Source organism: Bombyx mori, chromosome 13, assembly GCF_030269925.1.
Source record: "Bombyx mori chromosome 13, ASM3026992v2".
NCBI classification, from domain to species: domain Eukaryota; kingdom Metazoa; phylum Arthropoda; class Insecta; order Lepidoptera; family Bombycidae; genus Bombyx; species Bombyx mori.
This window is the reverse complement of record NC_085119.1, coordinates 11,975,207-11,987,568: the sequence shown is the minus strand read 5'-3', so window position 1 is coordinate 11,987,568 and position 12,362 is coordinate 11,975,207. Positions and strand designations below refer to the sequence as shown.

General features: G+C 37.2%; 1 protein-coding gene across 1 annotated transcript in view; it reads left to right on the top strand.

The window, feature by feature from the left end:
- Positions 1-12,362, top strand: part of LOC101745137 (monocarboxylate transporter 7) — a 47,151-nt gene that overhangs the window by 21,059 nt on the left and 13,730 nt on the right. The window contains exon 2 of the mRNA XM_004927750.5: positions 7,494-7,617. Within this exon, the coding sequence (XP_004927807.1) occupies positions 7,494-7,617 (124 nt within the window). The remainder of the gene's footprint in view (positions 1-7,493; positions 7,618-12,362) is intronic.

The following is a 12,362-nucleotide window of genomic DNA, read 5'->3' as shown; positions in this document are numbered from 1 at the left end:
ACAACGTAAATTCCGCCACCCACCTCTAACATATTCATTCGGTATTTTATCCATTCTTGTTACTCCACACATCCATTGCAACATTCGCATCTCTATTGCATGCAATCGCCTTTCATCCTGCTATCAAGTACTTTAATTAAAAAATTACTCTAACATCAATAGAAAAGATGGTTGGCGCTTATCTAGCATCAGCAATCATCTTATCGTGAAGATAGAATCTTAAGGCAAACAAATTACCAGACCTAAAGACTATTAGTCTTTTTTGTGTGAAATGAAACTTCAAAAGCCTATAAATATTTTTTATAGAAAAATGGGCGGTAGTTAGCACAATAATCAAATATCGACGAAGAAAGCCTTAGTCGTCAGTGGCAGTGGCCATGAAAACTGTAAAGTATTCGAAACATCGAAAACAATATAATGACGTGAGATTATGCCGTAAAAATAGCTAAAGCGTAAGAGTAGCGAAAAACGAAAAAAAAAAAAACTATATCAAGAGATATTTTAGATTCCACATAAATATCTGATGAAGTTTAGCGATAACTGTTCCTATATAGTTATGTTTGGTTATAATTTCACTTTTTGTTGGTAAATTTTGTTATTTTTACTCAATTATCTGTTAACAGATTCGGTAGTTCATTAATTTTTAGGTAGTTCTAGATAGTTCCATTCGTAAGTGGTTATTCGACGGTAATTGCTGTTGTTCCCAATATATCTCTCTCTCTCTCTCTTTCTGAATAGTCTCTTTAAATAACGAAGTAACCTTAATGTAACACGTTAAAATTCATTCCGTTGGTCGTGGCGTTATAATTTTTTTTGATCTTACTGTCTGCCTTTACATATTTGTATGTATAGTATAAATGATAAAAAATTTAAAACTAAAATATTATATAATTTAAGGTAGTGTTCATTTTTGTGTATCAGTGAATTTGGAGCCTATCTCATGCTACTTCTCGTTTGAAGTTGGTCTTGCTAAGTTACCTGCAGAAGCCGTAAAGCTTTTTGGAGAAAGAAATTTCACAGCAGCTGTCCGAAACCTGTTAACTAATTTAGAATTTTGAAAGTCAAATGAGCTGTAACCAAGCAATCTTAATGCTAATTTATTGAAATTGCATATTTTGTTTGTGATGAAAAAATATAACTTATTGTATTTATTTTTATCTCTTGGACAAGTTAACTGGGTCGGGGTAGATCGAGATCTAATATTTTAGAGCTGTCACATCTTTATTAATGCGAAATATATTTTTAATCGGAACGAAGAATTCGAATACTAGACTTTTTTGGCTGTTTTACATTAGAGTTCAAGTTTATTTTCTGTAGCTGATTATTAGATACATGCGGAAAACATTAGTTTTTTTTGCGATATGTTTTGCTGTGAGTTGTTATTTATTCCTTAGATAGGTGAACGAACTCATGAGTCACCGGGTGTTAAGTGGTTCCTGAAACCTTAATAAACAATTGCAATACACAACACGATGGTCTAAATTATTTATTACTAGATGATGACCGGTTTTTTTTTGATAACGCCATCTTGTTGTGTCTTTAAAGGGGTTAGTTGCCCTCAATTAAGAAAAATAGTATTATTATTCGCCAATAGATGTCGGGTAAAGTTGATTATTGAAAACACGAATATAACAACATTTTCTGAAAATAAATCGTAGCTAGATCGTAGCTAGATCGATTTATCGCCCCCAAAATCCCCTGTATACAAAATTTTATGAAAATCGTTCGAGCCGTTTCCGAGATTCACGTTATATATATATTAATATACAAGAATTGCTCGTTTAAAGTTTTTTTTTATTTTTTATTGCTTAGATGGGTGGATGAGCTCACAACCCACCTGGTATTAAGTGGTTACTGGAGCCCATAGACATCTACAAAGTAAAATGCGCCACCCACCTTGAGATATAAGTTCTAAGGTCTCAAGTATAGTTACAACGGCTACCCCACCCTTCAAACCGAAACGCATTACTGCTTCTCGGCAGAAATAGGCAGGGTGGTGGTACCTACCCGCGCGGACTCACAGAGGTCGTACCACCAGTATACTAGGTATAAGATGTTATGAATTTCTGAATGTTTGTTCTTATCTACGAAGGCAGGTTTACGGATTACCTAATGGTTGCCTTTACTTTATGATGGCGGTGCTATTACTGCTATTAATGTCCTTTACATTAGCAATTCCAGGGTCACAGCCTATTAATGCTAGTGCTATTACTGCTATTAATGTCCTTTACATTAGCAATTCCAGGGTCACAGCCTACTAATGCTAGTGCTATTACTGCTGTTAATGTCCTTTACATTAGCAATTCCAGGGTCACAGCCAAGTCATTGGCCACCGCGCTGAACTTTGTCAAATCTCGTTTTAAGTAAGATGGTTCACCTAAGAAATACCGCGTAGGGAACTTAATCTTAGAGCCGTGATATGATAAGTGGCAAATAATTTCTGACGAAAAGTATGGTGCATGAACGCGCCTGTGCTTAGATTGATGATTTCTCATTTTCCCATGTAATTGAGACATACCTTTTATCCTAAGGCGATTGGTGGCAGTTGTGTAGTGTTGTCTATGTAATATTTAAAAGAAGTATGAATTCTGCCCTGGCAGCGAATTTCGAGGAAAAACAAACTGATGCGCCTTCAAAATCATGAATATGCAGAAGTAAATGATCAATTCATTTAAATTATTTTATTTATTTACTGGTGGACGTCTTGTGAGTCCGCATGGGTAGGTACCACTCAGGTAAGTCTCAGTTTGAGGGGCTCATCAGCCGCTTGTATACAATAAACCCGAGATTTAGATGTCGTATCTCAAAGTGAGAAGACTTTGACATTGTGATGTTTCTAGGAGTCACTAACCCTCACGCCAGGCTGGCTAGATACTCTTTCTCTAGTCTAGGCAACAAAAAATGATAAAATGATGATGCCCTTGTAGGCAGACGAGCATACTACCCACCTTATGGTGAGTGGTTACCGTCGAACATGGACTTCCGCATTGCCGGTGTCAGAGCCAAGCCGCAGCCTGCCGCTAAGTACTCTCCGTAAGCCTCGTTTGAAGAAAAACATGTCACAGCGCTCGGGAAACTTATTGAAATTCAATTTGAAGCGGATTTCAGGTTCAGATTGAGGGGAGCTCATTCCAAACTCTCATCGAAATTATTCCCTTTTATTACCTTAACCGTGTCCATTACATGTCGTTGTAAACGTTTTGACGTTAATGGTTTATCATTTGTGTAATGGACTACAATAATATCAATTGTATACTAGACAAGAATCATTGTCGATTAAAACAAATATTGAAAACGTTTTAACTAAATCATCGACAAAAGCTTATTCCTTATGCTAATAACATAGTTTTGTAAAGATAGTTAACAAATTATTTGTTGATCAACGGGAAGTGCTGTACATTATAATGGTTATTATATTTCTCCATTAACTTTGTGAGTTAATTTAAATTAATTTATTCTTTACTTCCGCATATTCATGATTTTGAAGGCACATCACTATGTTTTTTTTCCTACCTAATCGCTGACAGCCTAATTGGCTATTTCAGTCACACGTGGATCGGTACGTAAGCCCGCGGGCTCAATTTGAGAGAATTTGCGAACATTGGGCTTAGGAAAAGCACTGTTTCGCTGAATCTACCACGGTATCGGAATCACGACCCACTGAGAAGATCAGACGAAACTTAGAAGCTCGGTGGTTTGTGTCTATGGTCTAGTTCGTATGTATGTCGATGAGGAGTTTGAGCGAATCCAGAAGATCAGATTTAAAGTCATCGTGGCCTAAAGGATGAGACGTCCGATGTAATCGTATTAAGCGATGCATTGGTATTTGAATCCCGAAGACAGGTATCAGTTTTTCTAAACGTACTTGACTATGGTTCACGATTGACTTCCACCGTGAAGGGATAACATCGTGTAATAAAAATGAAATCCGCAAAAATATAATTTGCGTAATTACTGATGGTAGGACATTTTGTGAGTCCGTACGGGTAGGTACCACCACCCTGCTTATTTCTACCGTGAAGCAGTAATCCATTTCGGTTTGAAGGGCAGGGCTGCTGTTGCACTGTAAAAACTGAGACCTAAGAACTCATATCTCGAGGTGGGTGGTGGCATTTAGATCGTAGGTGTGTATGGGCTCCGTAACCATTTAACACCAGATGGGTCGTGAGCCCGTGAACTAAGCAATAAATAAATAAAACCGACAAGACATGTTTTGGGTGACAGCGGCTTTGCATTGTCCCGTTTCCAGGGTCTGACATATTATTATAATTTAGCGGCAATCACAATAGGTGGGTTATCGTGCCGCATCTAGAGCCTGGTGCTAGCGGTCTGACCCTTTTTTTCTATTTTTACGCATCGTTTCTAAATTTAGGTCCTCGTGAAGACCAACATTCCTCATGCACAACGGTGCTTCGATGGCTATCCTGCCGAAACAGAATTGGATGAGCTGAGGAGGATTTTTTTTCCTACCCCTAAGCTGGTGGTTTAGAGAGACCGTGTCAGCTCGCCGGGCTAGTAGGTGAACTCACGGGTCTCGAACCTGACGATGTTGCTAACACGAACCTTAGCAAGAGCCGTGTATCGCAGAATCTACCACCGGATCGGAAAAGCGACCCACTGAGAAGATCCGGCGAGAAACTCAGTGGGCTGTGTCTGAGGGTTAGTTTACTCGCCGAGCCCTTCGTCGCAAAGAACGGGTTCGACAAGAACAATGACCGGCTGAAGATGATTAATGTGCATGTGGGCCACGTTAGCGAACACTACACTTGCATAGGTCGTGACGGAACGTATGCATGTTTTGTAGAGTGTCACCTTGTTACGAAGGGACAATTATTTTGCTTGCTGATCATAGGGTAGTGTCGAACGCGGCTTGGTCGCGTACTGACGTGAGGACCGAATGTCATCCCTCTGTCGAGGGTGACCCCTAAGTACTTGGTATTAGAGGCCAAGGGTATGCGTCTGTAAAAAAAAAATACGGCGGGAATGGAGTTACCGGGCCCAATTCGAGACGAGCACTGGCGTCAGAGGGGCGATTCTTTATATAGAGCATGTCAATTTGCTAACACAATTGCAATGACCACGTTACTTTTTATAAACAATTTTTTTTTTATATTACTAAAATATAAATATTTTGTTAGCTTTGTATGTCCGATGTATTTATATCAAGTAATAAGACTAAGAATTCTTAATCATATTCAGTTTTCAGAGTTTATGTGTTCCTAATAAGACTTCCTTAAATTTACTAAATGCACCCGCCCTGGTGGTGTAGGTGAGGTGATTCCGCGAAGCTGCCATCCTTAATATCTGATGTAGATTTTTTCGAATCATTTTAATTAACTCAATTAAATTTTGCATCAAATTATAGATTTGACGGGAAATTACAAAATTATGTAAACTGTTCAGAACAGTCTTTTAAATTATAATTTTAAGGATGTCAGAACAAACTTCCAATTAAAATTTATGAATTCCAACACCATTTTCATACAAATTCGTGTTTGACATGGCGTTAAATACCCAATAACTATGTTTATTACCATTGGCAACCACAATTCATTCGCGATAATAGTCCCTAAACAATTTTTGAAATGGAATATCATAAAGAACACGTTTGCTGTAGCTTACCTAAAATAAAAAAGGCTTCTAGCTAGGTTATATCTTTGCGGGCTCAAAATATATGATATGATGAACGAATTTGATGATAATAATTACATATTTGGCTGGGAGACATCGCAAGAAATAAGGGCAGTCTTTCCCTGGCAATGAAATAAAATACATAATTTATTGGGATTCTAAATTTTGTAGTGATAAGCCGAAGTGGTACTTCTTGCTATATTGCTGCTATCAGCGTAAATGGGCATCAGAGCTTTTGGCTCACATAGCGGTAAACCGTTCCCATATATATATATATATATATCGCAACTTAAATACGGCTGCGAAGTTTCAATAACAACGGGTGTCCCTTGAAAAAGGTATGATTTAATGCCACTTGACAGATAAGTATCGATTCTCAATATGTCTAGCTATTAGTTGATTCCAATGATATGCAATACCTATGGCATAAATTTCAAACTAGGATGCATGAGTTGCTATGCAGTATAAATGGGCAGGACCATGCTTCCGTCACATGCCAGGTCGTAACGCGCTCGTTAAATCCGGAATTGACATTACGAAATTAGTGTCATGCCTGTTGAACTCAGTTTCACGAAAGTAGTTTCGATATAATAATATGCGAAAGTAATTTCGTAAAAAAATTAGTGTCGTGAAATCCACAGTATCGCAGAAACCATGGCGCCAACAGCATCAAAGCTATATTTTGCTATATTAATAGTAACTAAAGAAATGCTTATATACCTAAAAACTTAAAAAAATACTATCAAGAAAAAAGGACGTTGGTAGATTCGAGGATGGTTAACAAGAAGGCATTTAGGTGCAATGAAGTTGGTCTCTGAATTAGCAGATGAAGATCCTGAGAACTATAAAGCTATTTTCGAATGAGTGAAAATAATTTTGATTCTTTACTGTAGGTGTAGGGTCCCAGAGACACTCTTGTTGCTGATATTCATTAATGAATTTTATATTTTTATCTGTACTCCATCGTTGGTTAGCCATTTTCAACGCTTGAAGCGCGCGCGAGCTAACAATACACACGTCCGCACAGCGCAGGCCCCTTCGCAACATTAGTTTCTTTTTTTTTTATGATTGAAGGATTACTTGTGGCCCGGAGGCCTTTCCAGTTTCACCAGGACAGGTGGGTGAGCAAAGACTCAGCCAGGAGGGGTGGGATTTGCTAACAGCTACTCGAGCGCCTCCGAAGGAGACCTAACAACTTAAGAGCAGCTGCTTCGCGAATGATTCTACTACCGGATCGGAATCGCGACCCGCTGAGAAGATCCGGCGAGAAACTCAGCGAGCTGATTCATGGGTTAGGTGGCACGGCGAACTCTTTGTCGAGTTCGACGAATACGGTTACCGAAGTCCCTAAGCCTGCTCCTAGTGTTAGAGCTGAAGGCGTCTAATGCAAAGGTTATTGGATCTGATGGATCCGTAAGGACGTGTTTAGGGCGTCGACGGTGACTGGCTCCTGCGTGATCAGGATTTGGGGAGAAGTCAGCGGCCTAGTCATCTACCTAGTCAGCGGGGTAGTCATAGCCTTATCGAAGTAGCATTAGTTTCACGTCGCGTCTACACTATGAAATTAGTTGCATGACGCTAATTTCACCAAAAAATCGCGCAGGGCACGAAACTTATTTGCATTCATGAAATTAATGCATACATTACGAAAATATTAAATTGCACGTGAAACTGTTGGTAAAACTAATGTCACGAAATTAATTTCATGCCACTAATTTCGTAATGTAAATTCGCCCTTACGCAATAGCCTCAAATGATTTATGGAGCATTGAAAGCTGCCATTGGACCTCGTCCTCTTTATGTATAAATATACTTTAATTAGAATGGTAAATTAATTTTATCAGTTTCTTCATCTCTTTTAGATGCTGGGATTTGGATCTTCGAATGCATTCGGAATACTCTTTCACAATTTCTTTTTGGAGCAGGAGAGTGGCAGTGGACTACCTCTGGTTATAGGTGTTTACAACGGAGCTTTATCAATATCGGGTAAGCAGCTTAATAGTGACTATCAAATCTATACACTTCGTATTCTGAAATGACATGAGATCATATATTACTTCTTGATAGTTAGGAGTTTAGGAACTACTTTTTACAAATATATTATAGCTTTTGGGTTAATTAGCACACACTTTTACGATTTTTAAAGTTTTATGATTAAAAATATCTTTATTCTCGTTAAGTTATAATCGTCGTTAAGTCGTTAAGATATAATTTTTTAAATAATTATTTACCTATGCAAACAGTTACAAAATAGGGGATAATAAAATAACAAGGAACAATAAAATTTGGCTGAATCGACAAAAATTAAAAAAAAAAGAATTATCTTAAAACTATTGAACTAGCAGTGCACGACCCCGGGATGCTCGATGTATGTATGTACATATTACGACTCATTAATAATATTTAGTTCGAAAACAGGTCTAACCATCAAACATTCAAGACACGAACATCATTTAAAATCATAAATTATATTAATAATTATTATAAATAAATATATTAAAATTCTTAAAAAAAAGTAACATGTCATATTTATTATTGCCCAAAATAGATAGAAGAGCTCGACCCACCCGGTGTGAAGTGATTACCGGTAGTCATAGATAATAATATCACAACGTGAATTCCGCCATCTACTGCGATACAAGGTCGATTTCAAATGAATTGCTTGACTACTGCGCCTTCAAATCATTCAGACCACACAAACACAGAAGCGATGCGCTTAATAAATTTATTGGATAGAAAGTTGCTATTGTGTGTGTGTGCCCCATTCACACCGTGGTTGTGAGCGGCGATAAGTAGGTGATACTTTGTGCCGGATCATCCGATTATTGACTTTGGACGTCAAACAATACTAACCTAATAAAATTTGATTACGTGTGAAAACATTAAGTTATGTAAAAAAAAAAAACATAATCTAAGTTACAGATTTTGTAAATATATTATTATTATTATTATTTTTGCTTAGATGGATGGACGAGCTCACAGCCCACCTGATGTATAATGTTAATATAAATAATTATGTGTGTACGTTGTAAGTTGATTTGACTTTCACTTTAATGAATGATAACCCTTTTCTTGAATGGTGAGGCTTTAATCGAAAAGCAGGATACGAATTAGTGACAGTAAAGTTAATCTAATGAGAATTTTATTCCTGACAGACGATTGAAAAGTGGTATTAGCCAAAATTAATTCAAAATTATTGTTGAAAAATGTTGTTATAATAATCAAGTCTAGACCTGAATAGCTGGCTTGCCAATGCATATTTAAAACATACACTATTAATACTTATTAATAATATATTTATATGTATACATATTTAAATAGCAAATGTGTAGACTACAACAGAAAAAATTAAGAATTGTTCAAGTGTCATATTTTAATGGTCTGATGATCAGAAGTAATAAACTTTTTTTTTATTTTATTTTTTATTGCTTAGTTGGGTGGACGAGCTCACAGCCCATCTGATATTAAGTGGTTACTGGAGCCCATAGACATCTACAACGTAAATGCGCCACCCACCTCGAGGTATAAGTTATAAGGTATAGTTACAACGGCTACCCCACCCTTCGAACCGAAACGCATTACTGCTTCACGGCGGAAATAGGCGGGGTGGTGGTACCTACCCGTTCAGACTCCCAAGAGGTCCTACCACCAGTGATTACGCAAATTATAATTTAACGGGTTTGATTTTTATTACACGATGTTATTCCTTCACCGTGGAAGTCAATCGTGAACATTTGTTGAGTACGTATATTATTAGAAAAATTGGTACCCGCCTGCGGGATTCGAACACCGGTGCATCGCTACATACGAATACACCGGACGTTTTATCCTTTAGGCCACGACGTCTTCAAAATATTTATTTTGCAATCCCGATATATCTTTTATGAAGCCGTCATAGTACTGTGTTACTTGTATCAGAGTACCTAATTGAAACTAAAAGATTTGATATTTTTATACTGAAAACTTTTTAGCGCGTTAAGATGCGCGATTAAGAAGCGCAAGGCGTCCGGTGAGGGCGGTATTCCCCTAAGCCTTTTTCCACCTTCCTGGAGTGATCGTGTTTGGTATCACACGACTGTTTAAGTTCATTCTATCCACAGGCCATTTCCCGGGAAATTGGGCAAGGTTAGGCGAAGGCTCTCTAGTTATCTTCCGATCACTCTGCTGTCGCACATAGGCAGGTTATTAAAGCGGCTGCTGCTGAGAAATATGTGGGTGCACATCATTCTTGGACCAGAACAATTCGGGTTTCGTAGCGGTCACTCGACAACGCTGCATTTCGTCCGTGTCCTGCTTTACTTGGCGGACCGGTATAACTCTAAATCGAGAAACCCTTCGACCGTGTCTGACACGCGGGACTGGTCTACAAGTTGTTGCAGGAAACGGACCTTCAGCACGCCTAAGTGTGACTGCTGGCGTAGTACCTGGAGAGCAGAACCTACCTCGTCGCGGTCTCTAAATCGTCAGTGCGCTCAGTCAAGGCCGGCGTTCCGAAGGGAATGGTCCTGTCACAGATCCTCTACGCTTTCCATAGCAAAGTTATTCCCACGTTCGAGGGAAACTTTCACGCGTAAGAAGACTGTGCTTTCTTCTACCTCTATATCATTCCATACTCGGCGAGGTGTACCCCCAATAGTAATATATTTAAAAAAATATATTAAATTAAAATTAAACAATAATTAGCACAATGTTCAAATATCGCTGAACAGAAATCTCCAAATAACAATTATTCGTAATCACAAAAACGTATTCAAAACATCGGAAAATTTGAAATTTCAAATAATAAACGCAAGTTTAAATTCAGTCTAAAAACAAAATGTAGGTATAGGTAGGTAGGTATTTGGATTCATAATTATTATTATTTCGTAATTCTAATTCCCCGTTATGACATACCTATATTGTAGTATTTCTTTGTGAATTTATGACCTAAATAACACCTCTAGCTTAATATAAAAATCTTTTTATAGTTTATTTTTTATTGCTTAGATGGGTGGACGAGCTCACAGCCCACCCGGTGCTAAGTGGTTACTGGAGCCCATAGACATCCACAACGCAAATGCGCCACTCACCCTGAGATACAAGTTCTAAGGTCTCACGTATAGTTTTTTGTTTCAAATTGTTTGAAACTACGTGACACAATTTCTTAGGACTATTTTAATTATATAGGTACCCATATTCATATTTCATTAAATTTTGAAAATCCTTAATGTCATGCGTAATAAAATGAACGCGTAAAAAATAATATTAAATTTTAAATGAATTTTAAATAAAATTTATGATTCCTTCTCAGATTTTTTTAAAGTTGAAACTAGTAATTCTAATCTTGTAGCACAATAACATGAAAAAACTATTTTGTGACCAGTTTAAAACTAGACTACTTCTACAAGTTGAAAGATAAAATAGATATTATTCCAATAATGAGCTCCGTTTAATTCAATATAAAAGTTGAGGAAAACCACGGAGAAAATAAAATTAATTGAATACATAAAATATGATATTGGATTTAAAATGATTTAAACCAATCGTTTAGATTTTAGAATATCAGTGACTAAATCAATGAAAAATGAAAATGTTAGCTTTCAAAAACGGAATTTAAAAGATCTTTCAAAACGATTGAAGTGTTTGTTAACTATATCTATATATTAATACGTGAAGCAAAAAATTTGTATCCCTTTTTACGAAAATTGTGCGGACGGAGGAGTATGAAATTTTCCACACTTATAGAGAATATAGAGAAGAAGTGCACAATGCTAATATTTTTTTTAAATAACGCATAAAAGATACATTAAATTAATAAAGAAAACATTACACACACTACATACCATGTATTTGACGCACACACGCATGCGTACTATTTATTGTCAAACTTTTGTTCTTCACGTCTGTGGTCAAATTGAGAATAGATTAAATATTGTTTGTCTTTATTAATATTTTTTTCTAGTGCAGCCTTGGCGAAATGTGTGATTATAGAAGTATAAAATACAATCATAATAGTTTACAAACTTATGAAACAATTCCAATTAATTATAGTCGAATTTCGACTACTGCGGAACCTCTAGTATTTGTAATTTCGTGTTTAACTGACGATTGAAAAAGTGACGCACATTGTACTGTACCTATTAATATTTTTATTTGTTTGGACGCTAAAAATGATGATTGATTCAATTGACCGCACGTATGTCAGTTTTGTTGGGCCGATGACGCATGTGTAGTACTCGAATTTCACCTATACAGCAATATTGATCGGCTTCCGAGTTACTGCCCTTAATTAATGAGAAACTATGTCAGTTTGTACTGTTGCCTAGATAAAGGTTTTAGAAGAAGTTTACAGATATTTTTTTTGCGTAAACACGAAGATGGCGTTTATAATGCGAATCGGTTACTACTTTTTTATTTTTTTTATTACTTAGATGGGTGGATGAGCTCACAGCCCACCTGGTGTTAAGTGGTTACTGGAGCCCATAGACATCCACAACGCAAATGCGCCACCCACCTTGAGTTACAACGGCTGCCCCGCCCTTCAAATCGAAACGCATTACTGCTTCACGGCAGAAATAGGCAGGGTGGCGGAACCTACCCGCGCGGACTCACAAGAGGTCCTACCACCAGTAATTACGCAAATTATAATTTTGCAGGTATGATTTTTATTACACGATGTTATTCTTTCACCGTGGAATTAAATCGTGAATATTTGTTGAGTACGTATTTCATTAGAAAAATTGGTACCCGCC